The following is a 27,178-nucleotide window of genomic DNA, read 5'->3' on the forward strand; positions in this document are numbered from 1 at the left end:
TTTTTTGTTGTTGTTTTAAGAGAGAAACATTGTCTTCTTGTTCTACTTTTTAATGCAGTCATTGGTTGGTTCTTATATGTGCCCTAACTAGGGATTGAACCCTCAACCATACGTATGTTGGGACAGCTGTAACCAACTGAGCTACCTGGCAAGGTAAATATTGTTGATTATTCCTCAAAGGTATGAATTTATGTTACTTTTTGCTTTGTAAATTTTGTAATAAGGCTGACTTAGAAATAAATGAAGCTGCTGGATTGGCAATTTTTCAATTAAAATATAGTGCTTTGCACAGATCTAAAATATTTTTAAATGGAATAATGTCTCACAAATCTTAACCTTAGTGAGGTCTTTATGAAATTTTCATGTAGAAATCTACACACATTGTTAGATTTATAGTAGATATAGTCGCCATTTATAACAGCAATTCACTTCCTTTTTTCCCCTCTGCTTCACAAATTAATTTGAATTCTTCAGGCCACAACTTGCTCTTCACAACTTCTTACACTTTGTATTTTTTGATGACTTGCTTTATTTCTAGTTTTCTCACAGGAAGCAAGAGTAATAATATATAAGATTAAAATCCAGAAAGATGTTAAGGCCAGAAACTGTCAGACCTAAAGATAGACCTTGTATTTCCAAGGTGCAAGATTATTTAACTTAAAAATTCAAAGATTTTTAATGAGTACACAGAAAAGCACCATGGATTCTCTCTTAGCATTAGTAGTATGTGTAGTATGCCTCTGAATTTCCAGTTTGGGGCATAGTACTTTATCAGTGTCAACTCAGAAGAGATGGTTGGTTGCCTCCCACTGGGGGCCACCACATCTTAGTAGTATTAGCATATTCAGTGAGCTGTAATACCAGATGAGGTGGTGGTTAGTAGAGCCAAACTTTGTGCATCATTTAGGTTTGACCAATTTGCATGTAGCTAGTCAGAGCAAAGATGTTCCTGGGAGAATTTCCCACAACAGAATATAAGAAGCCGATGCTTTGATGGCTTGATGGCACCTGCTGCCATTATTGGGCTGTTTGTGGCTCTCTTTGCCAGTTTACAAGAGTACTTGTACTGTTGGATCCTACCCTGAGGATAGAGCTTTAAACCTAAGGCAACCAGTGGGCAATTATTCATGACCTGCAACTTCAAGTGTTCGAGTTTTTTGTGGTTTTTTTTTCAGCCCCCACTGGAAACGAATGGGGCAGTGTATAATGTGTTCGAAACATCTATATTTTTATTGCTTTTTTTCCTACCAATTTGTTAATAGTGGGGAATTGAAGTTTTGGGCTCTATGAATTGCTGATTTATTTCTCCCTTGTTTATATTTTTACTTGTATTTTGATACTGTATGTTAGGTACATATGTTTATAATTGTTAGTATTTTCTTGATGGCTTGACCCCTGGATGGTTATAAAATGTCCCTCTTTATTATCATTTTTTGTTTTCTATTCTATCTGATAATTAATATTGTTATCTGCCTTTTTGTGGCTGAAGTGCATATCCCCTTTTATTTTATTTTCAGTCTGTACCTTTTTAAATTTTATTTTATTTTTATCTATTTTATTTTATTTTATCTTATATTTTATTTTTAATTTTAATTTTAATTTAATTTAATTTAATTTTAAGGGGGAAGGGAAGGAGAGAAGGAGTGAAATATCAATGTATGGTTGCCTCTCCTGTGTCCTCTGCTAGGAACTGGCCTGCAACCCAGGCATGTGCCCTGACTGGGAATTGAACTGCGCTTTTTTGTTTCACTCAATTCAGGCCCCCCACTCAATTCACTGATCTACATCAGCCAGATGTTTGTATCTTTGAATGTGAAGGGTGTTTATTGAAGCCCTGGTTAGTGTGGCGCAGTGGATTGGGTGTCAGCCTGCGAACCAAAAGGTTGCTGGTTTGATTCCCAGTCAAGACACATGCCTGGATTGTGGGCCAAGTCCCCAGTTGGGGGCAGGCAAGAAGCAACCCATTGATGTTTCTCTTTCATGTCAGTATTTCTATCCCTCTCTTTCTCCTTACCTTCCCCTCACTCCCAAAGTAAATAAATAAAATCTTTTAAAAAAATTGTGTCTACTAAAACAGCATATAGTTAGTTAGCTTTTTAAAATCTAGTGTGACATTCACTATCTTTTGGTTTGTTTAATTCATTCACATTTAATGTTGTAAATTACATATTTGGATTTATGTCTATTAGTACTTTTTGTTTTGTGTTTCTTACGTATTTCTTCATTCCTTATTGGGTTCACCCCCACCCCCAGCCAAAACTCATGAGGTACTTCTCGTTTTATCAGCAGATGCTAATTGTAATGCCTGTTATAATTCTGATATAAGGGAGAAAAAAACCTCTCATTGACCTACTTTGTTTGGCATAGTGGCTGATACTTTTATTTCTGAAAAATCTCTTAATTTACAGTTGACTTTAGTTTAAGGTGTACACCCCAGTGATTAGACATCACATGACTTGCTGTGCATTATACACAGGTATAATGATTCTATAATATGGGTATAACCCCATGTATAATACCCACAAAATCATGGGTACGTACTATACATGGGAGCACATTATGCACAGAAACTGCAGGTACTAAGTGATTGTTTTTTAGATTTGATTGTTGATATGAATTTATAGCCATTTTATTATACATATTTTTAAAAACTGTTTTATTGATTTTGAGAGAGAGAGAAACATCGATTTGTTATTCCACTTATTTATACATTCATTGCTTCCTTTTTTGTATGTGCTCTGACTAGGGATCAAACCAGCAACCTCGGCATATTGGGATGATGCTCTAACAAACTGAGCTACCCAGCCAAGGCCTTTTTTTTCATATTTTTAATTATTTTTCTCTTCTTATTAAAGTAAACTCTTTAACGTTTCACATAATACTGGTTTGGTGCTAATGATAAGGTCCTTCAGTTTTTTTCTTCTCTGGGAAACTATCTGTCCTTCAATTCTAAAGGATAGTTTTGCTAGGTAGAGTAATCTTGGTTGCATGTTTTTGTGTTTCATCATTGAATAATGGTTAATAGTGAATAATAATGATTCCCTGAGGCCCTACTCTGCCCAAGTTGTTTCCAGTTGCTTTTCCAGAGGAAGGGCCTGCCTTAGCTTACACTTCAGGCTCTCCGAAAATCTCTCAGTGGAGAAGCATCTGGCCTCAGAGTGCCCCATACCTCTTGCTGAGTGGTCCCAGGCATGGCACTAGCAGCAGCTGGCCTTGGTTCACAGAGTGGCCTCCTTTGGGCACCACCAAACCCAGCACAAGTAGCAGCCATCTCAAATTGCCTTGTAGGTCATGCCAGGGGGCCAGAGAAGAACATAGGCAGTGGTGACTGACCTTGTCCTGCACTCCTGGGAGATCCCTGAGCTAGAACACCTAGTGGCCAGCTTCAACCACATCCAAGGACCACTACCAAACCACCTCCATGAGCAACGCATTCAGCTGATAAACTCACTGGCACCAGAGCCTCGCTAACTTAAGTCCTGCTCTTTGGGGTGAACCCCTGAGTTGTCAGTAAATGCAGCCAGTTCTTGAAGCTGATCAGAGGGGGGTAAATTTGTTGCTCTCACTAATACACCAACAGCAATCAAGGCTAAATTACAACAGGAGGATATACATAGACCATAGGGTTGCCATGCCCTGAATATTCTGCTTAAGTAAGGGGCAGGCTGTGCTACTGGAACCTACGGAACACTGCTACATAAGACCTCTTTACCAGGCATGGGGTGTAGCAGCTATACCTAATATATACAAAATTCTAAGTGAAGGCTGCCAAAATGAGGAGACAGGCATATTCCGAATGAAAGAACAAAACTGCAGAAAAAGAACTACACAGAATGGAGACAAGCAACCTAACAGTTCAAAACACTGGTTATAAAGATATTTGATGAACTTAATGGGAACCTCAATGGCAAAAAAAAAAATCCAGTCAGGAATGAAGGATACACTAATTGAACAGCTTACAATCAACAGTAGAGAGGGTAAAGCTGAGAATCAAAGCAGTGGTTTAGAAAATAAAACAATAAAATAACCAATCAGAACAGCAAGAAGAAGAAAAAAATGAGGTCAGCATAAGGAACCTCTGGGACAACTTAAAGCATACTGATATTTCCATCATGGGGGTAGTACGAGGAGGAAGTGAGAAAGGAAATTGAAAACCTATTTGAAAAAATAACAGGGTGGGCTGGGATGGGGATAAAAGGCAGAAAACTGTACTTGAACAACAAATTAAATTAAATTAAAACAACAGAAAACTTCTCTAACTTGGTGAAAGAGATAGTCATACAAATCCAGGAAGCACTGAGTCAACACAAAGAGGCGCAAATCAAGACACATCACAATTAAAATGCTAAAAGTATCTGACTGGTGTGACTTAGGTGACTGGGCATCGTCCTACAATTAAAAGGTCACCAGTTCAATTCCCAGTCAGGGCACATGCTTGGGCTGTGGGCCAGGACCCCAGTTGGATATGTGCAATAGGCAACCGATCGATGTTTCTCTTGCACCTTGCTGTTTTTCTCCCTCTTCCCTTATCTCAGAAAATGAATAAAATTTTATTTTAAAAAGTGATATGGTTAAATACAAAGAGAGACTCTTAAAAGCAGCAAGAGAAAACAGTTACCTACAAGAGATCTCCTGTAAGATGGTCAGCTGATTTCTCAACAGAAATTTAGAATTTAGCAGGCCAGAAGGGACTGGAAACAACTTGGGTGGAGTGGGGCCTCAGGGAATCACCAGGGCTGGACATACAGTGTGAGCCAGGTTGATGGAGACTCAGATACGGTGCTGCTGACTCTGCAAGTAGGGCTCAGAAAAGGAACAGTGGCCTCTGTCAGCACTTTTGTTTGGGAGAGAGCTGGCCCCCAGCTCTTACCCTTACTGATGCCAGACATTTCAGTTCCTCCCTCTATGTCTCTGGTACACTTTCAGCTGCTGTCTCTGTGCTGGAGCTCAGAGGGAGGGAGTTTGAGTAAATCCATGCCTGGGCCCCTTTAGATGAACTGCCTGGGACTCCAGAATCCTCCCTTTCTTTCAGCCTCAATCTCAGCTGAGTTTTATAGCCAGAAGCTATGGGGACTCATCTTCTTGGAACTTGAATCCTAGGCTGGGACCCTCGCTCTTGAAGTGGGGATCTGCATAGCTAAGATATCCCTCCCAATTTTTATTTGCTACACATGAGTATGTGACCAGCCCTTTTGCATGTCTCTGCTCCTGTCAGTCTTGATGTAGCTTCATCTTTAATTCCCTAGTTGTAGGACTTCGTTCAGTTGTATTTTGACCTGTTCTGAATGATGGTTTTTCTGTAATTTAGATGTGAGGTGTTGAGCACCACATTTACCTTTGTTGATATCCCCTTCCTTACTGTTTTCTTTTGTATTTTAAAAAAGATTTCTATATATTCACTTTTAGAAAGAGGGGAAAGGAGGGAGGAGAAAGAGGGCGATAGCAACATCGGTAGGCTGCTTCTTGCATACCCCCAACAGGGTTGGGAGGTGGGGGCCTGGCCCACAATTCAGGCACGTGACTTGACCTGGAATCATGTGGCGATTTTTGTGGAATGGCACTCAACCCATTGTTGAGCCACACCAGTCAGAGCTGTTTTCTTTTGCATTAAGTGAACTTTTTTTTTAATCCTCACCCAAGGATATGCTTATTTATTGGTTTTTAGAGAGGGGAAGGGAGGGAGAAAGAAAAGGAGAGGACCATAGATATGAGACAGAAGCATCAGTTGGTTGCCGTTCACATGTGCCCCTGGGTACAGAGTGAACTCACAACCTAAACAGGTACCCTGGCCAAGAATCGAACCTAATACCTTTTGGTCCACTGGATGATGCTGCAGCCAATTGAGCCACACTGGCCAAAGCTGAAGTGAATATTTTCTAATTTAGTTAGCATTTAAATTTCTTTAATGATTTTTTTCATTATCTTATGGAAATGCAAATTCATGTTATTTTTTATTTCTACCTGTAAATGTGTTATACATTTAAAATCTGACTTATTATATTTGTGGTTTTTAACCATGCTTAAAGACTTTCACTGGCGTGGGTCGGAGAATTGAGGGATGTGGGTCCCTGTGAGGTTACTTGTGTTTTCTGAGTACTGGAAACCCTAGAGTCTGTGTGTATATGTGCACACCCACATGTCTGAGTGCCTTAACAGAGATGGGTTTATACTGAGAATAAAGGAAAAAGGAAATAGGACTTTAAATGTAGAGGTTTGATAGGAGGAAGGTCAGCTTGGTCACTGTAAATGCAGATTGCAAGAATTTGTTTTATAGTTTTGGTGGTGGCGGATCAGTCTGTTGGATTAAACGATTTTTTTTTTCCTCCAGAAAACTTGAGCTACTCCTGTGCAGAGGAGATTTCATAAGTTCAGCCACAGCCAGGGTTTTGTCAGGTAAGTGTCACTGTTGTCACAGGTGAGTGGTGATGAGGGAGTAAGTAAGGTGGAAATTTGGGGCAAAATAGTTTATTTTCTAAAAGGAATTAAAATAATAGACTAGAAATCTGTCTCTGGTAATTGCCATTAATCACAAAAGCTCTAAAATATGTCCAAACATAGATACTCTTCAATCAAAAAATGTCAGAAAACTTAACTCCCTTCCTCTAGTTTAGATTGTTCAGGAGTGCTTTTCAAGGCTTCAGTGTCTTCGCTGTCCCCAAAAAAGAGAGAGAATGTGGGAAAACCAAATTACTCGTAAGGGTCATTTCTCTTTCTACCCATATGCTCTGTATTTGCCTATTAGGGCTGCCCTCACAAACTAATTCATAGTCTGGGTGGCTTAAAGAACACATTTATATGTAGCAGTTCTAGAGTCTTAAAGTTAAGACCAGGCGCTTGGTTTATTCTGAGGCCTCTCCTTGGCTTTCAGATAGCCATCTTCTCCGGGTGACCTCCTATCGCTATCATCTTCCCTTGTGTCCATATACCTGGTGTTTCTTTTGTAAGGATATCCCAGTCTTGTTGGGTTAGAGACTCACTCTTATCATCTCATTTAACCTTAATTATTATACTAAAGAACCTATCTCCAAACACAGTCACAGTTGGGGTTAGGGCTTCAATCATGAATTGGGGGGGGCTCAGTTCAGTTTATAACAGATTCACATATGGAGGAATTTATTAGGCATCAATAACACTTAAAGTGCTGCCTTTTATTTTGAGTTATACTTCTACCTGGTCAATCAGTTATCTTGTTAGGAGTTTTCCTAGGAGAAGGTGTGTAAAGAGTCCATACATTTTCCTCATCAGGATCTGTTTTTAATTTGAAAAAGTGGATGCCTTCATTCTTGTTTTTCTTGAATTTAGTGAATAAACTACAACTCATTGGGCCATCCAACTTTGTCCTAATTCACATGTATGTACATATGAATGTTGGTCTTTGTTATTCTTGCTGTTTTGCATATCCATGTACGTTTCAGAATCAGCTTGTAAATTTCTGCCAAAATAAATCTCTTGAGATTTTTACTTGAATTAAATTGAATCTATAGATAAGTTTTAAGGTAATTGATATTCTTTATTTGTCTTCAAACATTTAAATGTCATGTCTTGACACTTAAATCTTTGTTAATTCTAATCAGAGGTCTTACACATTTATATTTTATAAACATTTGTTTTATAATATTGAAAATGATGTTTTTCCTAAAAACTGCTGGTATCTTCTTGTATATTGATCTTGTTTTCAGGGATTTTAATAAGTTATAACTTTATAGTCTAAAACAGTGATTTCAACTGGTATGCCACAGTAGGCACACTCGTGTGTCACAAGAATTTTTAAAACATGCTATACCTGATTACATAGTCTGGCACTGACCTATTTTCCCATAGATGGTCAAATAAAAAAGTGACAACAGTCAACACAACAATAGTTGTCCTGTGGGAATGAATTAAAATCATACCTATTTGTCAGATCATCAAGAAATGGTTTTGGTGTGCTGCGGAATGTTAGTAGTTTACGAGTGCCATGAGATGAAGAGGTTGAGAATCGGTAGTCTTAAAGGTCTTAAAGAATTGTATTTTCTACAGTACTTCTTTGAGTAGTCAGCTTTATGTTTTCCTACTTGGCTCTTCCTTTCTTGGCTGTCTGGTACAATGACAAGATAGTGGCATCTTTGTGTTATTGGCATCTAAAATGTGGAAGCTACCATTTATCATAATTGAAAATTTTTCTATTTGGTTTGGTACAAATATTCTAATGGATGGATAATGAATAGGTTTTAATGAATAGAAAATATTTCTGTTTTTGATTTGGTACAAATATTTTTAACGAATGGGTATTTTAATGAATGAATTTTATAAAAATTTCTTCTATCTTGTGAAAGAATCATGATTTTGAAAAAATTACTGTAATATAATTTGGTTAATTTTCAAATGGCAAACTTTGTATTCCTAAAACAACCTTAATTTCATCGTGATGTTATCCTTTCATATTTCCCCCCATTTGGATTGCTAACATTCAGGATTGTTTTTTCTATCTCACTGTTAGAAATTGGCTTTTTAATTTTCCTTCTTTTCAGCTTCTCTATAAACTCAGTAAATGAGCTCTGAAGTATCTTCTCTTTTGTTTTTAAAAGAGGTTAGATTATTCATTGAAGCCACATGGGCCTGGCTTTTTTTTTTTTGTGAAAAGATAACTAAATTTCTTTATTTTGTTTTTTTTTTAAAGATTTTATTTACGTTTAGAGAGGGGAAGGGAGGGAGAAAGAAAGGGAGAGAAACATCAATGTGTGGTTGCCTCTTGCATGTGCCCCCTACTGGGGATCTGGCCAGGAACCTAGGCATGTTCCCTGACTGGGAATTGAACCTACCTGCTCAATTAATTCACTGAGCCAAACCTACCAGGGCTAAGTTTCTTTAAATCGATAAGTGTTATGTCAGTCCTGGTTAGGTGTGTTTTTCAAGGAATTTCTTTTCCACCTAAATTTTCTTTTTTATTTAAAAATTTTTTTTTCATGTTTTTTCCATCTAAAGTTTAAATGTATTGGAGAAAATTACTTAAAATAAATACTTACATTTTAGCATCTGTAGTACTTAGTGCTAGCCTCCTTTCTTAATACTGTGTTGTCAGAGCAGAGGCTTAATGTTTTATTTATTTATTTATTTTTAAAGAATCAACTTGGCTTATTGAATCTCTAAATTTTTGTCATTACTTTATTTCACTGTATTTTATTTCTATGGTTTACCTAAAATTGTCACGTCTTGTGATGTGGAGATTATTTTTCAGTTTTTGTTTGTTTGTTTTTTTCAATGAGTCAGTTTAATACTGTAATTTGTATTCAGGTAATATGTGAACATAGGGATGGTAGGTCCCTAACACAATAGGACTGGTGATGTTTTAAGTAGAGGAAGAGACACCAGAGATCTCTGCATTCAAGTAGAATGTGCATTCCTTATTTCTCAACTATTTGGCAATTTTCTAGTTACATTTTCTCTATGATTTCTAGGTTAATTTGAATAATTTTAACCCTTTGAAATTTGATATTTGCTTCTGGCCCAGCCATATGGTCAGTATTGGTTAAAATTCATGTGCATTTGGAAAATATGCATATTCTGGAGTTCTTTGTGTGTTATTAATATGTTTAAGTCATGTTTGTTTAAATGTTTTTAAAAATTAGAGAGACATTGTTTGTTTGCCTCCTGGATGCTCTCCTACTGGGAATCAAACCTGTGACCTTTTGGCATATGGAACAATGCTCCAACCAACTGAGCTGCATGGCCAGGGCTTTTTTATTAATTTGAAGGAGAGAGAAAATAACAGTTTGTTGTTCCACCTATCCATGCATTCAGTGATTGATTCTTATATGTACCCTGACCTGGGATCAAACCCCCAATCTTGGCATATGTGGACGATGCCCTAACCTACTAAGCTACCTGGCCAGGGCGTAAGTCAAGTTTGTTTAGTGTTATTTTAACATGTCTTTCCTCTATCATTTACTGTGGCTATGGATTTGTCCGTTGTTAAACTTAGTGAGGCTGTAATTTATTTCAACCTTTTTGTAAGGTACTTCTTGTAGTGTTTATGAAAATAACTTCCAGTCTGTCAAAGTGCCATTTGACACATTGATTTGAGTTCCAAGAAATTCCAAAACATTTAGCAGAAATAAAAAAAAATCATAAATACAAGAATGCTTGGTGTGATAGTTTGTAAGTACAAAAACTAAGAAAAACAAATACACACATATCACAGAGATACTGTGGGTTCAGTTCTTGACCACTGTAATAAAGTGAGTATATTGTTAAACCAATGAGGGAGAGCTACAATCTATTTTTTTTGCTGGTGGAGCCTCTTGCCTTCAATTTGTAAAGCACTAAAGCAAAGCATAATAAATGTACTAGGTATGCCTACATTTGGTCAATATTCTGACTAGTTAAATGCTGATATTCCCATAAAGTAGAATGTTTTGCAGACAGTGAGGTAGATATATGTATAGTGAAATGATAAGATACTATAGGTATTGTGATGAAAATCAGGTAAAGTGTAGACAGTGTGTTTGTTTGGATTACATTTGTTTAACAGATGATGTTTTATTTGTCTATTAGTGTTTTTTATGTATATAAATTTCCTGAAAGGAGATGTTAATAGTTGACATACCCTTAGGGAGTATGGACACAGGGCTAGATGGTAGTATTTTAAATCTTTTTAATAGTGAACATGGGTTACTTAGAAAAAAAAGCTACTTACAGTAAATGCAAAAAGTAATTACTTAAGCATAACAAAGAAAATCTAACTTTATTGTATAGAAGGAATTCCTTGTAAACATCCTAGAAATAGTATTGGTACCATATGCATTGTTGCATCCTCCTTTACTATTTCACTTTCCCAAATTAAAGATGAGGATTTTTCTAATCTGAGGTGTTAGGAATTATGATAGATACAGTCAACATTGGTGTTAAGGTAAAAAAAAAAAATTCATTTTAAGGAATTCCATCCAGGCAAAACAGCTTTATAATAAAAGGTCTTTATTTCCTACAGATATCCTCTCATTAAAAAAAACCTGACTTTTAATATACTTCTACTACATCAAAGCAACAATGAATTGGAATGCAAAACCAGAGAGTTTCACCATGCCACCGTTGTATCCTAAAAACCAGTCATCTTTTTTAGAGACGACTTTAATAAACACACCATCTCAAGGTTCTTTAAACTCTCCTGGAAATAACCAACCAGCATGCATGTTTCTTAGTAATTCAAACCCAGTTTCACAGCCACTGTACAACATCAGAAATTATAAAACTCCTCAACAAATGTCAGTATCTGATATGCATAGTGGGACAATTGTGGCATCACAGAGTTCAGTAGAAAGAATATCATATGCAAATGTGAAAGGACCTACCCAACTAAATCATAGTTTGCAAATGTCTTCAGGAATTGCACAAAATACATGGATGGAATCACCGATGAGGAATTCTATGTTTCCTCATGCAGGAGCAACTGTGTCTCAACAAACCGGGTTTAGAACTAATATACCCAATGTAAATACACTACAGAATCAATTTGTAACATCAGATACCTATTCTATGCAAGTACAGATGATCCCTTCTAATTCTGTAAGGGTTCCTGTAACTTATCAAGGAAACCAGAGACTTAACTCATCAGAGCAACAGGGTAACTGGGCACAACAGTATACAGCCAGTGGACTACCTTATCCGGATTACAGACCACTTCCAAGGCAATACAGTTATCCAGCACGAAGTTTTTTGCAAAACCCTACTCTTCAGAAGCAAAATCCTATGTCATCTGCATCATTACAAATAAAGAATAGTCTTCCTCCAAATTCTGCACTGAATTTACACTCAAAGCAACCTGCAACTGTACAGTCCTATCAATATGCAATTACTCAGATTGACAAAAGACCTCCTCCTCCTCCTTATGGGTATAGATATACAAGTCAGCCTTTGCAAAATACTCAGCATGTTATTAAACACTCTACTGTAGATGTTCCTCAGAGTCAAGAAGCACACTTACCTGAAATAAGGAAAGCCTTTAACAGAGGCTTTCAACAGCAAAACATCAATGAAAATGTCAGCACGGTTGGAAATTTCTATAACTTGAAAGTAAATACTAATGCCAGTCAGCCTTTTAATGACCCTGTTAGATTTTCTGTGGATGGCGTTCAGATGCTTGCTCAGAATAATCAAGAAGAAAGAGTAGATTCTTGCAATGTAACTTCAAATCAAGTACTGGACACAAGTGCCACAAAAGAAAGGTTAGTGAGAGATATTAAAACATTAGTAGAAATGAAAAAGAAATTTTCTGAACTGGCAAGGAAAGTTAAAATTGATAAAAATGTTTTGATGGCAGCAGGTTGTATTAAAGCAACTAATAGCTCTTGTGAATCAGCTCAAAATTCTGAACTTTCTGTGAAACAAACTGCCAAAATCCAGTCTGGACAAGAGGTAACTCTGTTCACTCCAGGGACTTCAGAGGATAAACAGCCAACAATAGTGGAAACTGCAGAAGAAACAAATAGAACACACAGTTCCTTGGACACCAATTGCAGAAATTTTAACCAGGTCAATTCCATTTTAATCAATTCTGTGAGTTCGGAAAAGGTGCCAGACCAGTTACATGATTTGAAAGTTACGGCTTCTTTAAAGACATCAACTGTTAAGACATTAAGTAACACCCAGTTTTCATCAGGAAATTTAGTCAATGTTGAAGAAAATGTACAAACAAATTCTGAAACAACTTCTGTTCCTCAGTCTATGGCCTTTGAGGAGTACGCTTCAAAATATGTAAATAAAAATAGACTACTTCTCAATCTCCTTGCACCTGGAGATAAAACTGGGAAGAAGTTATTAAAAGATAGCTGTGAAACTATTCAGGATTCAAAACCATACAGTTTTGAAATGAATCCCAATACCCAAAGCACTGGTAACCATCTGAACTTGAAAACCATGGAAGCTTCAAGTGCTTGCAATATAAATGCCAAGATTTCAGACAGTTCTTTTTGCTTTGAGCCGAAATCCTCAACAAATGGAATAACTTCAAAAAGTGACGGTCGCTGTTCTATGGAATTGTTAGCAACCTGTCTTTCTCTGTGGAAAAAGCAACCTTTAGAAGCTACAGAAAACAAACAGTGTCATGACTTGGCAACAAACAGAACATCAGTTGGAATTTCAAAACCTGTAGAAATCTGTGATAAGAGCCCATTTTCAGTTGTGGGAAATTCTCAGAATAAGATAGTAAACTGCTCACAAGTAACAGCTGTGCCAATGATAGTACAGAATTATGAGTCTTCAGGTGCAACTATTACAAAGGGAACAGAACTTCAGATTGCTGTAGTGTCCCCTTTAATTCTTACAGATGTCAAAACATTGCCTGTCAAAGGAATAACCTCTGAAGTTTTATCTGAAACAGTGTATCCAGTTATTAAGGAAGGCAGTGTTTGTAGCTTACAGAATCAATTGGCAGAAAATACAAGAGAAACTTCTACTTTGAAAGTTAATGAACCAGTTGCAGGTACATCAACAAACACTAAAAACTGGCCACTAATTCAGAAGGAAAAGCAAAGCAAGTCAACTGATGGTAATTCAGAAGTTATATCTAATGCCAGTCAAGGAAAACATATCATATCAGAACTAGATGTTCACTACCCTGTGAGTGATCTACAAGCCTTGTCTAAATCCAGGAGCAGTGGTACTATGAGTGGTGATTTGTTACAGATTGGCAATATATGTTCTCTTGTTGAAGGCGATACATCTTACAATTCCCAAATAGCAAAGATATTCAACTCACCTGTTGAAAAGGTTGAGCCACAGAAGTCTTCTCTGTTCAATCTCCAAGTGATCAGTAGTACACAACAAAAAGAACCATCAGAAAACATCACTGAAAAGAAGGACTTTCATTTTCAAAAAGATAATTTTATACAGTGCATGGATGTTTCAGATAAAATACCTGATCAGTCAAAGTCACTGCAACCTCCAGAATCATCACTTTTGAAGAATGTTGAAGCAAATAGTGAAACAGAGGAATTCAATTTGGAGCATATCACTAAAAAAGAAATCACAGCTATAGATACGTGTCCATCAGCTGCTGTTCAGCAGGGGAGTAACACTCAGGAAATCGATGTGTTCTATAATTACACTGCTCAGGGTTCTTCGAGAAATGAGGTTCTCAATGATAAGACATCCACTTTATATCCACATGATCAGCTATCAGAACTTCTGAAAGAGTTTCCCTATGGAATTGAAGCAGCAATCACAAGTCATGGTCATGTGGCACGACAAATATCAGACCAAATCTCAAAAGACCAGTCTTGCGATAAAACCAGCTGTGACTCCAAAGACTCAGCAGACCAAATTAAAATTACAATATTAAACTCAGAGCAAATGAAAGAATTATTTCCTGAACAGCATGATCAACCCTATACGGAAGACACATTGACAGAATCTCAAAAAGAAGATCTGGTCACAAAAGAAGGCAGCCAGTGTGCTGCTCAAGAACCTGGAGGTGGAGAAAGTTGTAATTCTGTAATGGATTCAGAGAAAGATGATGTCCGTTGCTGTGCATTGGGGTGGCTCGCTATGGAATATGAAGGACTACCCCAGTGCCAGTGTAATTCCACCAAGAACTCAACTTCAAAGGTGGAAGAAGGGAAAGATCAGTGTTCTTCGGAGACCAACAGTTGTAAGCAAGAAGAGCTTACATCTGATAGAGATGTTCCTATAGGATTTAAAGGTCCCCCAAATATTCCTCCAACTTTTCCAGATGGGGAAAATCAGTTTTCTGAAATAGAAGAAGGCAATAATATAAAAGAGACCTTCAAAACAAAAAACGGCTCACTAAGGACACAACAAGAATTACCCACTCAACCTTTAGGTAAAGGTGATAAAAAACTGGATTCCTTGCATTGTCACAAAAGGAAAGAAAAACTGAAATTTCATGAGGTAACTTTTCACTCTAGTAATAAAGTAAAATTTTCTCAAGAGAATTTGCAGAGGAAGCTCACAGCACAAAACTCACATCCACTAAAAGCAAAGACAGGTTTCTCGACAAATAAAAATAAAGATCTGCATAAGAAGAATGGTTCTCTGATACAGCCAATATTGCCAGAAAAGAAAAAATTGAAAGCAAGTGACTCTGAACTCAAAGTTCCAGAAAAAAGGAAGTTAGGTGAAGGGAGCATACTTGAATCAGCTATTAAAAGGATGAAGTATAATAAACAAGAACAGAATAAAAATGGAGGCAGTATATTTAAAATAAGTAATTTTCTGTCAAACCGAGATGAAAGAGTCAAAGAAAAGATAATATCAAACATTAAGTCCTCAGGCTGTAAGTATAGTTCATCTAAAAGTAATCAAGTTTTTTCACAGGAGTATTTACAAAGGCAGAAACATAAAGAAATGGGTATGAAAACATCAAAGAAAACTTGTGGGAAAAATATACCATGTGACACTCAATACACGAGGGCCAGTAAAGTTTCTATGCAAGTCGGAAGTTGTGGGAAATCAAATGAGAGACACAGCAGTGTACAAACCTGTAAAGAATCAAATATTTGTATAAGCCATGACAAAAGCATCAAAACCCACCATCCTGAAGGGTCTAAAACAAACTATTTGGAGAATGTTAAAGAAACAGTTGTTGGAAAGCAACCTGATAAAATACGGATTGATAAAACCGAACTAGACACAAATTCAAATGTTAATAATGGAGTTGAACTCAACCAGATGTCACCTCAAGCAAAGGAACAAAGGAAACAATATTTGAACAGAGTTGCATTTAAATGCACTGAACGCGAGAGCATTTGTCTCACAAAATTAGATGGTTTACCCAAGAAGTTGAATAAAGAGAAAGAGAAGAGACTGGAAAATAAACCTAGGAGCCCTTTACCCAAGAAAGATACCACTGAAAAACAAAGTTTGCTGGAGTTTAAATTATGTCCAGATGGACTGATTAATAATAAGAGTATAACCTCCACTGAAGAACAGAAGGATCTGGAGCCTTATCCTAGGAAGGAGCAAGCCCCTGTACAAGGTTTGTTACTTTTTTTTTTTTAATAGTGTCTATACAATTGTAAAGCACTAGTAAGTTAACAGTTCTAATGCGTTCTGGGTAGTTAGGAAAGAATGAATGCATTTTTGCTATCTGTTGTTCTCAGTGAATCAGTAGTTCAGGGTGATAGTTTTAAGTTTATCTTACTCTTAAATGGTACAAAATTTCTACGAATAATGAGGCATATAAAATTGTAAGGTCTGCCAAATACAAAGATTTCCTTTTTTTTTCCCTATTTATTTATCTTTAGAGGGGAAGGGAAGGAGAGAAGAAGAAAATATATTAATATATGGTTGCCTCTTGTGTGTTCCCTGCTGGTAATTGGCTTGCAACCTAGGCATGTGCCCTGACTGGGAATCGAACCTCAATCCGTTGATTCACGGGCCCATGCTCAATCCACTGAGTTACACCAGCCAGGGCGACAAAGATTTCCTTTAGTGCCCCTATACTGTGGGAAAACATTGCATTGCGTTAGAAATGTGTTATTTTAGGAGGCTTTTGTTAATACCCCTTTAGAGTTGCAATTTCATAGGCCTATGAATTTCAGATATATATAATGATTATTAGTGATCTTTTTATACTGTGTATAAGTTTTCAACCCTTTACCATCTTTGAAGCAGTTGTTGATTGTTATCCCTAAAGTTAAAGTGGTAATGTCCAATCTGCACATGAAAGGCCAAGACCATGGAAACTGTATTATCCAGTGTGAAGTCATCGAAGCCAGAGTGGCAAATACGACTATTGGTTAGCTTGTTGATAAACTTCTCAATGTTAGTATAGGAGGAAAGGAGAAAATAGTTGACTAGTTATTTGTAGTAATAAGGGAAAATTTAGGGGTTTTGGATATTACATATAAAATATTGTACTCAGAGACCCAGCTGGAAAAACTACAGGGTTTGAATGAAAATCTGTTTTTTCCTGTGCTTTTTGAATAATATCTCTTAGGGCATAAAATTACAGTGTAAATAAAGTACATTTTCCTGGAAGGTGAAGGGATATGTGATTATTCACTTGGTGCTTTTAACTACATCCTTAGAATTTGAGGCATGGATGTAACAGGAACACTGAAAGTGCACTCGGGCAATGTAAAATCCTTTTCTGTCATGTTCCTTTAAATACCTTGAAATGTGTTCGTGTTCAGCCTAAGTGGGAGAAAAATAATTACATAGTGAAGGTGAACTTTTAAAGCAACTTGTTTTTCAAATGTAAGATACAGGCATTTCAAATGGGATAAAACATTTTTTGAGCCCTTTTAATATGTAAATATGTTAGTATCTTCTAAAATCTACTTTAAGGCTACCTGATTTCCCTAAGTTGTAGTACTAAAAGTGGTGAACAGCAATATGTAAGATCTGAAAATGAATATTTAAATAGTTACAGGCATAAAAAGCACAAAAGAAGACTGGATAAAATGTGCGCCTGAGGAGAAAAAGATTCCAGAAGCCAACCAAGAAATAGGTAAAATCATCATTAATTTTTTTATCTTCTCTTTTACTCTGTTTAATATATAAGCTGGATTATACTTAGGAAACTATTATGAAGTTGAGTACCTCCACTTCATTCCCCGCATGTCTCTTTTGTGTGCAGTAGACACTGCACACACAGACACTGCAGTTGGTACCAAGTGGGTATTGGTCATAGCCTTTCTCTGGCTATGTTACTAACAGATCCAACTTGGCCTTCTCAGCAAATGGAAGTGATAGCAAGAAGTTCAAAGGAGACAACAGGAGTATAGGCATGCCCTCCAGAGTGATCCGTATCTGGAGGCTCCCCAGTGATGTCACTGAGGGTGAGGTCATTTCCCTTGTACTGCCCTTTGAGAAGGTCACCAACCCCCTGGTGCTGAAAGGGAGAGAGCGTGCCTTCATTGAGATGAACACAAAGGAGGCAGCCAGTACCATGATGAACTACTACACTTCAATGGTACCCATGCTTTGCAGCTAGCCTATCTATATCAAGTTCTCCAACCACCAGCTCAAGATGGACAGCTCACCCTAGGAGGCGCAGGTCCAGGTAGCTGTGTAGGTTGTGAACTCATTTGAGTCTGGGAACCTGGTGCTGGCTGCCTTGGATGTTCCTGTGAATGTTGGAATGGCGATGGCTGGCCAGACCCCAGTGATCAGTATCATCTTGGAGAACTTCTACCCTGTCACCCTGGACATGCTTCACCAAATCTTTTCCAAGTACGGCACAGTTCTGACAACCATCACTTTTACCAAGAGCAACTAGTACCAGGCATTGCTGCAGCATGTCAAAACTGTGAGTCCCAACCAGGCCAAGCTGTGCTAGATGGGCAGAACAACTACATTTATATACTCTGCACCCACTTTTCCAAGCTCATCAAGCTCTGTGTCAGATACAACAATGACAAAGCATGAGACTACCGTTCTCCTGACCTGCCTTCCAGCCATCCCTCACTGGACCATGCTATGACCATGCCCATTGGTGTACTTGGTATAATGTCTGATCTTCTGCATGTAGGAGCTGGTATCCTTCCTACCTTTGCCATTCCTCAATGTATAGGCCTCTCTGTCCCAAAGTGCAAGGCTTCTTGGCCTCTATGGTCATCACACCCAGTCAGTGGAGTGGGAGCGGGCATTGGCACCTACAGCAGCAACAGAAGGCTGGATCGGGAGCTGGATCAGGAGCTAGAAAGGATCAGGATCCTTTCTAGGCCTGGCAGGAGCTGGAAATTCTGTCCTGTTGGTCAGCAACCTCAACCCTGAAAAAGACACACTACAAGGCTTCTTAATTCATTTCAGCACATACGTGATGTGCAGCGGGTGAAGATTTTGTTCAGTAATAAGTAGAACATCCTGGCACAGATGGCAGATGGGAGCAAGGCCAAGCTGGCTGTGAGCCACCGTGACAGGCAGAAACTGTATGGGAAGCTGGTGCACACCACACTGTCCAAGCCCCAGAACATGCAGCTGCCCTGCAAGGGCCTCATCAAGGACTGTGGGAACTCACCCCTGGACCACTTAAGAAGCCAGTCTCCAATAACTTCCAGAATATATTCCTGTCCTCAGCCTCACCAACATTTTGGGTATCCAAGGACAACGTCAAGATCTTCTTGTTCGGTGATGCGAAAATTGCGAAAGGATTCAATTTCCTAAAGAAGGACTGCAAGATGTCGCTGATCCAAATGAGTTCAGTGGAGGAGGCCACCAGGCGCTAATCTTTGTGCACATACACAACCTGAGCAAGAACCACACCACCTGTGGGTATCCTCCAACTCCAGCATCTAGGCTCCACCACCAACCAGCTGAATGGACAGTACCAGCGATAACTTCCATCATTTCAGCTTTAAAAGCATCTGAAATAACTTTCTAAGAGACCAGAGATTTTATTTTAAAAAGATAAATCGGTTTAACTTTCTAAAAAAAATCTAATCTAATTCACCTTGCACTTCCTTGGCCCCTTGCGTGTGCCTTCTGCATCCTGTGGAATGGGTGTTCCCAAAACCTCACTTGACTTTCTTCTGCCTTAAAACAGACTGCTGTGGCAGGGCCTTCTGTGGTAGCAAATGTGTAGGGGTTTGAGGACTGAGTGGACAGCTTCCTTCAGGGATCGTGTGTCTTGTCATGTCAGGAGGCTGCCAACTGCAGGTTATGCTGTCATCCCAGTCCTCCATTTAATTAAGTGTCTTATTCTCCCTGTCTTGAGGTGCCCCTCCTTGGCCCAGACCCCCAGGGGTGTCTACCTGGTATTTCTTCAGCTTAGAGCTTTTGTTTCATTGTAAATTGTTGTATTGTACTTGGATGGAGTTGTAGACATCTGAGCCTAACAATATTTCCACCTAACCAAATATTCTAATCTTCATTTTTGTGCAAAAGAAAATTTTAGCTTTTTATATAGCAAGATAAATAAAAATGGCGTGAGTGTAATGGAAATTTCCTCCATATATGACCTTGAATACTGTACTTTTTATCCCTAACCTGCCTTCTGTCTGGGAAGAGAAGGGCTCTTAAACTTTCAGGATTTCTTTTTTCCTATAAATTTTGAACCAGAGTGTTTCGGGGGTTTTGTTGTTGTTGTTCTGCCTCTAGTGCTAAGATGTGTTAAGGTGGGATAACAGCTCTCAGACCTTAACTGTCTCCTTAACCTTGTGTAGTCCTAAACTTACAGGTGCTAGGAGCTTCCACGTGCACAGACTTTGTACTGGCAAGCCTGGCACCTCTTATTAGGGCCTCGACCCCTGAGTTTCCATGTCTACGTAGGGACAAGTGTATAAGTATAAATCTTTTAAAGATTTTATTTATTTTCTATTTTCCGAGAGAGGGAAATGCCAGGTGAAAGAGAGGGAAATGCCAGGTGAAAGAGAGGGAAAGAAACATCAGTTGGCTGCCTCTCATACACTCCCAACCAGGGACCTGCCCTGCAATCCAAACACGTGCCCCGGGAATCAAGCCACCAACTTTTTGGTTTAAGGCTCGTGCTCAGTCCACTGAGCCACACCATCCAGGGCTCAGTATTTATAGTTTTTTATACCTGTTGTAAGATATGAGGGGTACCACATACAGTTTTTTATGGTGACACAGATACCAATTTTGATAACAGCAATTACAGGCTTAGTATGAGTATGGCACAGCCCCACTGCCCACCTGATGCCTTATAATGTGTGGAGAAGCGAATTAAAGAGGTTTTATACCAACTTTGTCTTCTCCACAGGCTTTCTCTTCATGTTGTAGGAGTCAGTTTTGCCATGCTGCACTGGATCTTGAGTAAACACTGTCCTGCCAAAAACAAAAGACAAGAAAAGAAAAAAATCAATATTTGAATGACTGGCAGAAAGACATTCTCCTATTTTCTTCGTTGTGCTCCGGGGAGGGAAGCAGTGATCTATTGCCTTTTAATAAGAAAGTAAATGTCACAGTTAGATGAGGGGAAGCATACTTTTTCTGTGTAGGACTACATAGTAGATAATAGTTTTCACAGATTTATAAGGTCTCTCTCCTAAATTACCCAATTCTCACATTGCAGTAAGAAAGTGGTCATAGAATAATGAATGAGAATGGGCTATATAATGCACTTAAATTTTATTTTCCAAAGTGGACTAGAGACTAGTTTTAGTTTGCCGGCCATACTCTGCCAACTGCTAGATTAGCGATTTACAAGGTAGTTAATTTGATAGTTATTTTAATTTTCTAAGTCAAGTGGGAGGTAGATTCCTATTTTATCAGTGCCAGGTTAAATCATTTGAAGTTATGGCTTAGATACTGAATGTGAGGGGCTTGAACTGGGTGCCCTCACTTTTGACATTAAGTGTGAAATTCAGTTATTTTCATGATGAGATACTGATGCTTCCAGTGAAGGGGTTTTTTTGTTGTTGTAGTTGGGGAGGGATTTGGACTGAGGGCCAACCATAAAAACTAGAGCTTTTAAATTTTTAGTAGAATGAGTATAGTTTATTTAGTGTCTTGCATTGAGAATTAGAAGCTTGGGAGTTTTTATCTTAGTTTTGGTTAATTGAATATATCAAGAGTTGAGAGTCATTTGAAAGTGCAGAAAAAGAATTGACCATGAATAGCAAGGAGAAGCACATTTTCAAAAGAATGGCAAATTGAGAAGACAGCTGGAAGCATAAATATATGTGGAAATGAGTCAAAAGATTGAAGATGGGTGTAGGAAAAATCTTAAGTTGAATTACAGGAGGAGAAATGCACTCTTAAACAGGAAAACAAGAATTAGATCTGAGTAAAAAATTTCTAAAGTTGGAATACAGGAAATAAAAAAGAGATGGAAATGGACATGCAGATGGAAGCAAGAAAGGTCCATAGAAACAGGAGATACACAAATATTACCCCAAAGACATACTTGTGGCATACTTAGAACCTGGATATGAAAATGCTCAGAAGGATGCGTGTAGAGGATGACCAAAGAGACTCAGATAAGCATGGGGTAAATGACAGGCATAAAAACAGTTAACAGGATAAGAAGCCAGTCGTGAAGGTGAGATATCAATATGAGAATCGTGAAAGGGGGTGGGGGGCACGAACACAAACCAAGCAGTAAGTTCAATGAGATTTGCAACTCAGGAGAGGTTCTTCCCCATTTTCCTGTCATGCTGTGGAGAGGGAAGCATTAATCTATTTCCTTTTAACAGTCTCATCACAGTGAATTAGGTGAGGGGAGGCTCAGTTATACAACTTACAGAGCTCTGTCAAAGTCCGAAGAGACTTAGGGAAAAGAGTAGAAGATGAAATGCCAAGATGAAGAGAATGTGAATCCGAGGTGAAACAAACATCAAGACTCCAAAATAGCTATTCCAGTAATACAAGGAAACACTTTAAATCAGCATACATCTCCATTTGGTAGCAAAGTTTGGAGTATGGGTGAAGCGACTTACAAAACTCAGTACTGGGTTAAGGTAGAAGAGGAAGTAACAGGATTCAATTGAAAGCTACATGGACACCTATGTCAGGCATCAGCAATACTGATGTGATAAAAAAATTTTTTTTAAGATTACTTGTAGAGAGGTGGGGAGGCAGAAAGAGGGATAGAGACATCAGTGGTATCCTTGGTTACCCGCAGCTAGGGGACTGGCTGAAAACCCAGGCTTGTGCCCTGACTAGGAATCAAACCCAGTGGCCCTTTAGTTTGCAGGCTGGCTCTCAATCCACTGAGCCACACCAGACAGAGCAAGGGTGTAGAACTTGAAACATACAAGAAGAGGACAGGATACTTGACTCACCCAGGCAGAAAGAGGTATAACAAAACTATCATCCAGAAAGTGGTGGCTACAGGGCAAATAAAGGTATGAAAACTGAATTGGGGAGACAGTGAAATAGAGCCACATTTACAAATGCACAAAATTATGAAAAGCTGGGCCCATCAGAAAAAAGGATTAGTGAGGCTACTGCAGCACTGAAAGAGTGTAATGAAACAGAAATGTAGGCATGTTGTGGAATATGTAACGGCCATAATTTTAAAGTGATCCATTCACTATTTGGAATTGGCTGATGTTTATGCTGTGTATATGGTAGTTCAGATTGCTATTTAGAAGGCCACAAAACAGTGTTCAGATGATAAATGCAATTTGTATTGAGCAAGGAAAAAATTAGAGCAGAACAGCCCTCAGCAGTAAAGACAGAAACAAGACTAGAAAACAGCCCCAAAGGACAGGTAAGATGTATCATGTGTAATTCATAGTTTGATTGAAAAAAGCCATAGTTTGTCAAAGTTTTTAACTTCTTGTCCTAATTTTTGATTCCCAGGAATGTTTTTCTCTAATTATTTTGATAAACTGTATAAAGGTCACAAGCATGAAGAGAATAATAAAGTAAATAAATGAAATTTGTTTTCCTAGATGATAACGACTTGGGAAATGCAAGAAACGCCAAGAGAACCTTCAGTGCAGATGGATTTGAGACACTACAAAGCCAAGTAAAGGATTCAAAAGCAATGTTTCAAACCTACAAAAAGATGTACCTGGAGAAGAGGAGCAGAAGCCTTGGTAGCAGTCCTTTAAAATAATTTTGAGACTTTAATTCTTCTGATGGTTCTGTAAATGCCATGAGAAAATTTTTTGTCATTTTCCGTTCAGAATATTTTGCTGGAAGTACACAGAATTGCTAAAATAGTTTCTTGGTCAGAGTTGGTTACCATTTAGGTTATGTATATCATTGAAAATACTTAAAATTGCTGGAGAATCTTGTTTGTGGTTAGCAGACAAAAAAAGCAGATGGTATTTGTCAAGGAAACCATAATGTATTGAATTTCAAAATTATTGAGCCAAGTTTACCATTATTTTAAAAGATTCTTATACAAATCTTATTTTGAAATGCCAACTCTATTTTGAGGGAGATCTAGTCTTCAGTTAAGGACTTGTTTATTTTAGTTGTGATTGCAGTTACATTTTTGTTTTAAAACTTAGTTTTAAGAAGTTACCACTGTGAATGTCAAAGTATATTCCCAAGTATTTTAATACTTAATTGTAAACTTTGTCAAAAGCCTCATTTTATACTTGTTAAACTGAACAGTTTGGATAATGTTGAAACATTACTTTTCATACTTGAAATAAATGTTTATTTTTAAAAAATATATATTTGAAATCAAAATGGATTGGTCTGTGTTTGATTTTCTGCTCTCAGGACAGAACACATTTTAGAAAGGTGTTTTTTACTTTTTAAATTAAACTTATTACAGTAACATTGATTAACAGTAAATAACATTATATAAGTTTCAGATGTACAGCATCACAATTCAGTATCTGTTGCGTGTTCACCTCCAACCTCCTAAAGTGTAGTTTCCATCACCATGTATTGGAGCCTTTTACCCACTTTGCCTTCCCCTCAGCTGAACACTATTCTATTGTCTGTATCAATGAATTTGGTTTTGTTTCTTTTGTTAGTTTTCATTTGTCTTTTGTTTTTATATTCCACATTGATTGAAGCCATATGTCCTTTTTTGTCTGGTTTATTTCACTTAACAGTAAAGATCCATCTGTGTTGTCACAAATGGCAATATTTAATCTTGACTATAGCTAAGAAGTATTCCATTTGCATGTATGTGTGGGTATGTGTCTCACATCTTTTCCTGATCACCCATCCACGTACATTTAGGTTGTTTCCATGTCTTGGGTATTGTAAATAATGCTGCAGTGAGCATAGGGACACATAACTGTTTGCAAATGAGTGCTTTCCTATTTTTCAGGTAAAATACCCAGAGGAACAATTGCTGGATCTCACGGTAGTTCTATTTTTAGGTCCTAGAGGAACCTCTACTGTTTTTGCGTATTTACAATCCCATCAATAGTGTAGGAGGGTTCACTTTTCTCTACATTTTTTCTAACACTTGCTATTATCTTTCTTATAACCATTCCAACGGGTGCGAAGTGATATCTCATTGTGGTTTTGATTTCTCTAACAAGTAGTGATGTTTGACATCACTTCTCATGTGTTGGCCACTTGAATGCTTGCCTTTAAAAAACATCTATTCGGGTACTCTGCCCATTTTTTAAATTGGATTGTTTGTTATTTTGATTGTTGAGTTGTGTGAGTTCTTTATGTACTTTGGAAATAACCTTTTCAGATATCTTCTCTCATTTATATAAGAGGTTGCCTTAGTCGTTGATGGTTTCTCTTAAACTGCAGAAGCTTTTATGTTGTCAGTTTATATTTTCTTTTGTTTTCCTTGCCTTTGGATTTAAATTCACAAAAACACCTAAACCAGTACCCACAAGCTCAGTGCCTACATTTTCTTAGATGTGTTTTATTGTTTCAGGTCTTACATTCAAGTCATTGATCTACTTTGAGTTAGTTTTTGTGTTGTAGTCTATTTTTATTGTTTTGCGTGTGGCTGTCCAGGTTCCCAATACTAATTATTAAAGAGACTTCTTTTTTCCATGCTATAGTCTTGGTTTATTAATAAAAAATTAGTTGTTCATATATGTGTAGGTTGATTTCTGGAATTTTAGTTCTCTTCCATTGATCTGTGTGTCAGTTTTTCTTACAATACCATACCATACCATACCATACCATACCATACCATACCATACCATACCATACCATTTTGATTGCTATAGCCTTGTCATGTAGTTTTAGTTTGAAGTTGGGAACTTCAAAAAGTCTGAAATAATTTTAGGACTGTATAAATGTAACTTCTTAACTGTTAAGGAGCTGAAGTTACTTTTGGCCATTTGAAGGCAACCATGTGGCCAATGTGGTCCCCACAGAAAATGAGTTTGACACCCCTGATATAGATAATATGTCCTCATTAGCAATACTAATTTTTCCAATTTATGAACACAGTATCTTCCCACATCTGTGTGTCTTCAACTTCTTTCAACAATGCCTTTTTTAAGTATCATCACCCAAGGATATGTTTTTCAGATTTTAGAGAGGAAGGAGGGGAGAGAGAAGCATCAGTTGGTTGCTTTCTGTGTGTTCCCTGGCTGGGTATCCAACCTGCAACCTAGGCATGTGCCCTGACCTGGAATACCAACCTCTTTGGTATACCAGTTGATGCTCCAGCCAACTGTACTACCCAGCAACATCTTGTAGTTTTCAGTGTACAGGTCTTTTACCACTGTTTTAATTGAATTTATTGGGGTTAGATTGGTAAATAAAATTATATAAGTTTCGAGGATACAGTTCCATAATACATCATCTGTGTATTGCATTGTGTGTTCATCTCCTAAGTCTAGTCTCCTAACATCACCATTTATCCTGTTTACCGTCTCTTTCCTGACCCCCACCCCCCTTTCTGACTGGTAATCACCATGTTATTGTCTGGGCTTTCTCTTTTGCTTAGTCCCTTCATGTATTTCACCCAGCTCTCCAGTATCCCTCCCCTCTGACATCTATCAGTCAGTTCTCTGTATCTATGATAGTTTTCTGTTTCTATTTTGTTTATTTTATTTTACACATATAAATGAAATCATTTGTATTTGTCTTTCTCAGACTGGCTTATTTCTCAGAAACATGAATGTGAGGGAACCTAGGTGTGTGTGCCCGGATTGCGTATGAACCCATGACCTTTTGATACATATATGGGAAGATATTCCCACCAGCTGAGCCACCCAGCCAAGGCATGTACCACAGCTTTTTTATCTACTCATCTACTGATGGTGACGAGCTGCTTCCAAATCTTGGCTATTATAAGCAGCAGTGCATTGAACATTGGAGTGCCGCAGCCTGCTGCAGCAAGGGTGGTCGTGAGGCTGAGCGAGGGATGAAACAAAGGAGAGGACCAAATGCTCTGCTGGCATAAGGCAAGTTTATTGCGCAGTTCTCAAGCTTAAATACAATCTTGAGTACACAGAGAACAAAGGAGCAACCCTTTGGCACGTAGCTCACTTCCTTGACCCTTAAAGTTTATCTCTCCTTTCAGGGTCAGGATGTTCCCAAGCTAACATATCTTCCAGGTACATGACGCACATGTCAAGGATATGAGTTAATGGGTAAGGAAAGGCAGCTAGTTTCTCAAGGGGTCAGAGAACAGTCACAACCCAAGACAGCCCCGAGGCCAGAAACCAGGTCCAGTCACCACATCTGCGGTGCAGGACCCTATCCTTGACCCCTTTCAGGCCTCCTGGGCTCCTACATTGGAGTGCATATATTTTTTGAATCAATATTTTGGGTTTCTTTGGATATATCCCCAGAATGGAATCACTGGGTCATAAGGCAGTTCCATTTTTTAGTTTTTTTGGGAAAGTTCATATTTTCCACATTGGGTTCATTATTCTGC

The 27,178-nt window shown here is 38.0% G+C and overlaps 1 protein-coding gene and 1 pseudogene across 5 annotated transcripts in view; both read left to right on the top strand.

The window, feature by feature from the left end:
- Positions 1-23,989, top strand: part of RESF1 (retroelement silencing factor 1) — a 38,514-nt gene extending 14,525 nt beyond the window's left edge. The window contains exons 5-9 of one of the 5 annotated variants that reach the window (XM_053662099.1): positions 59-153; positions 6,329-6,393; positions 10,967-15,970; positions 17,363-17,446; positions 23,298-23,989. In XM_053662099.1, coding sequence (XP_053518074.1) covers positions 11,026-15,970; positions 17,363-17,446; positions 23,298-23,464 — 5,196 coding nt within the window. In that variant the 5' untranslated portion in view covers positions 59-153; positions 6,329-6,393; positions 10,967-11,025 and the 3' untranslated portion in view covers positions 23,465-23,989. Of the gene's footprint in view, positions 1-58; positions 181-6,328; positions 6,394-10,966; positions 15,971-17,362; positions 17,447-23,297 lie in introns of all 5 variants that reach the window. The other 4 variants (XM_053662100.1, XM_053662098.1, XM_053662102.1 and 1 more) reach the window with 4 other exon arrangements.
- LOC128626849 (polypyrimidine tract-binding protein 1-like) lies at positions 17,557-23,287 on the top strand (annotated as a pseudogene).
- Positions 23,990-27,178: the final 3,189 nt, after the last annotated feature.

Source organism: Artibeus jamaicensis, unplaced genomic scaffold (genome assembly GCF_021234435.1).
Source record: "Artibeus jamaicensis isolate MK-2021 breed Jamaican fruit bat unplaced genomic scaffold, CSHL_Jam_final contig_233, whole genome shotgun sequence".
Lineage (NCBI taxonomy): Eukaryota > Metazoa > Chordata > Mammalia > Chiroptera > Phyllostomidae > Artibeus > Artibeus jamaicensis.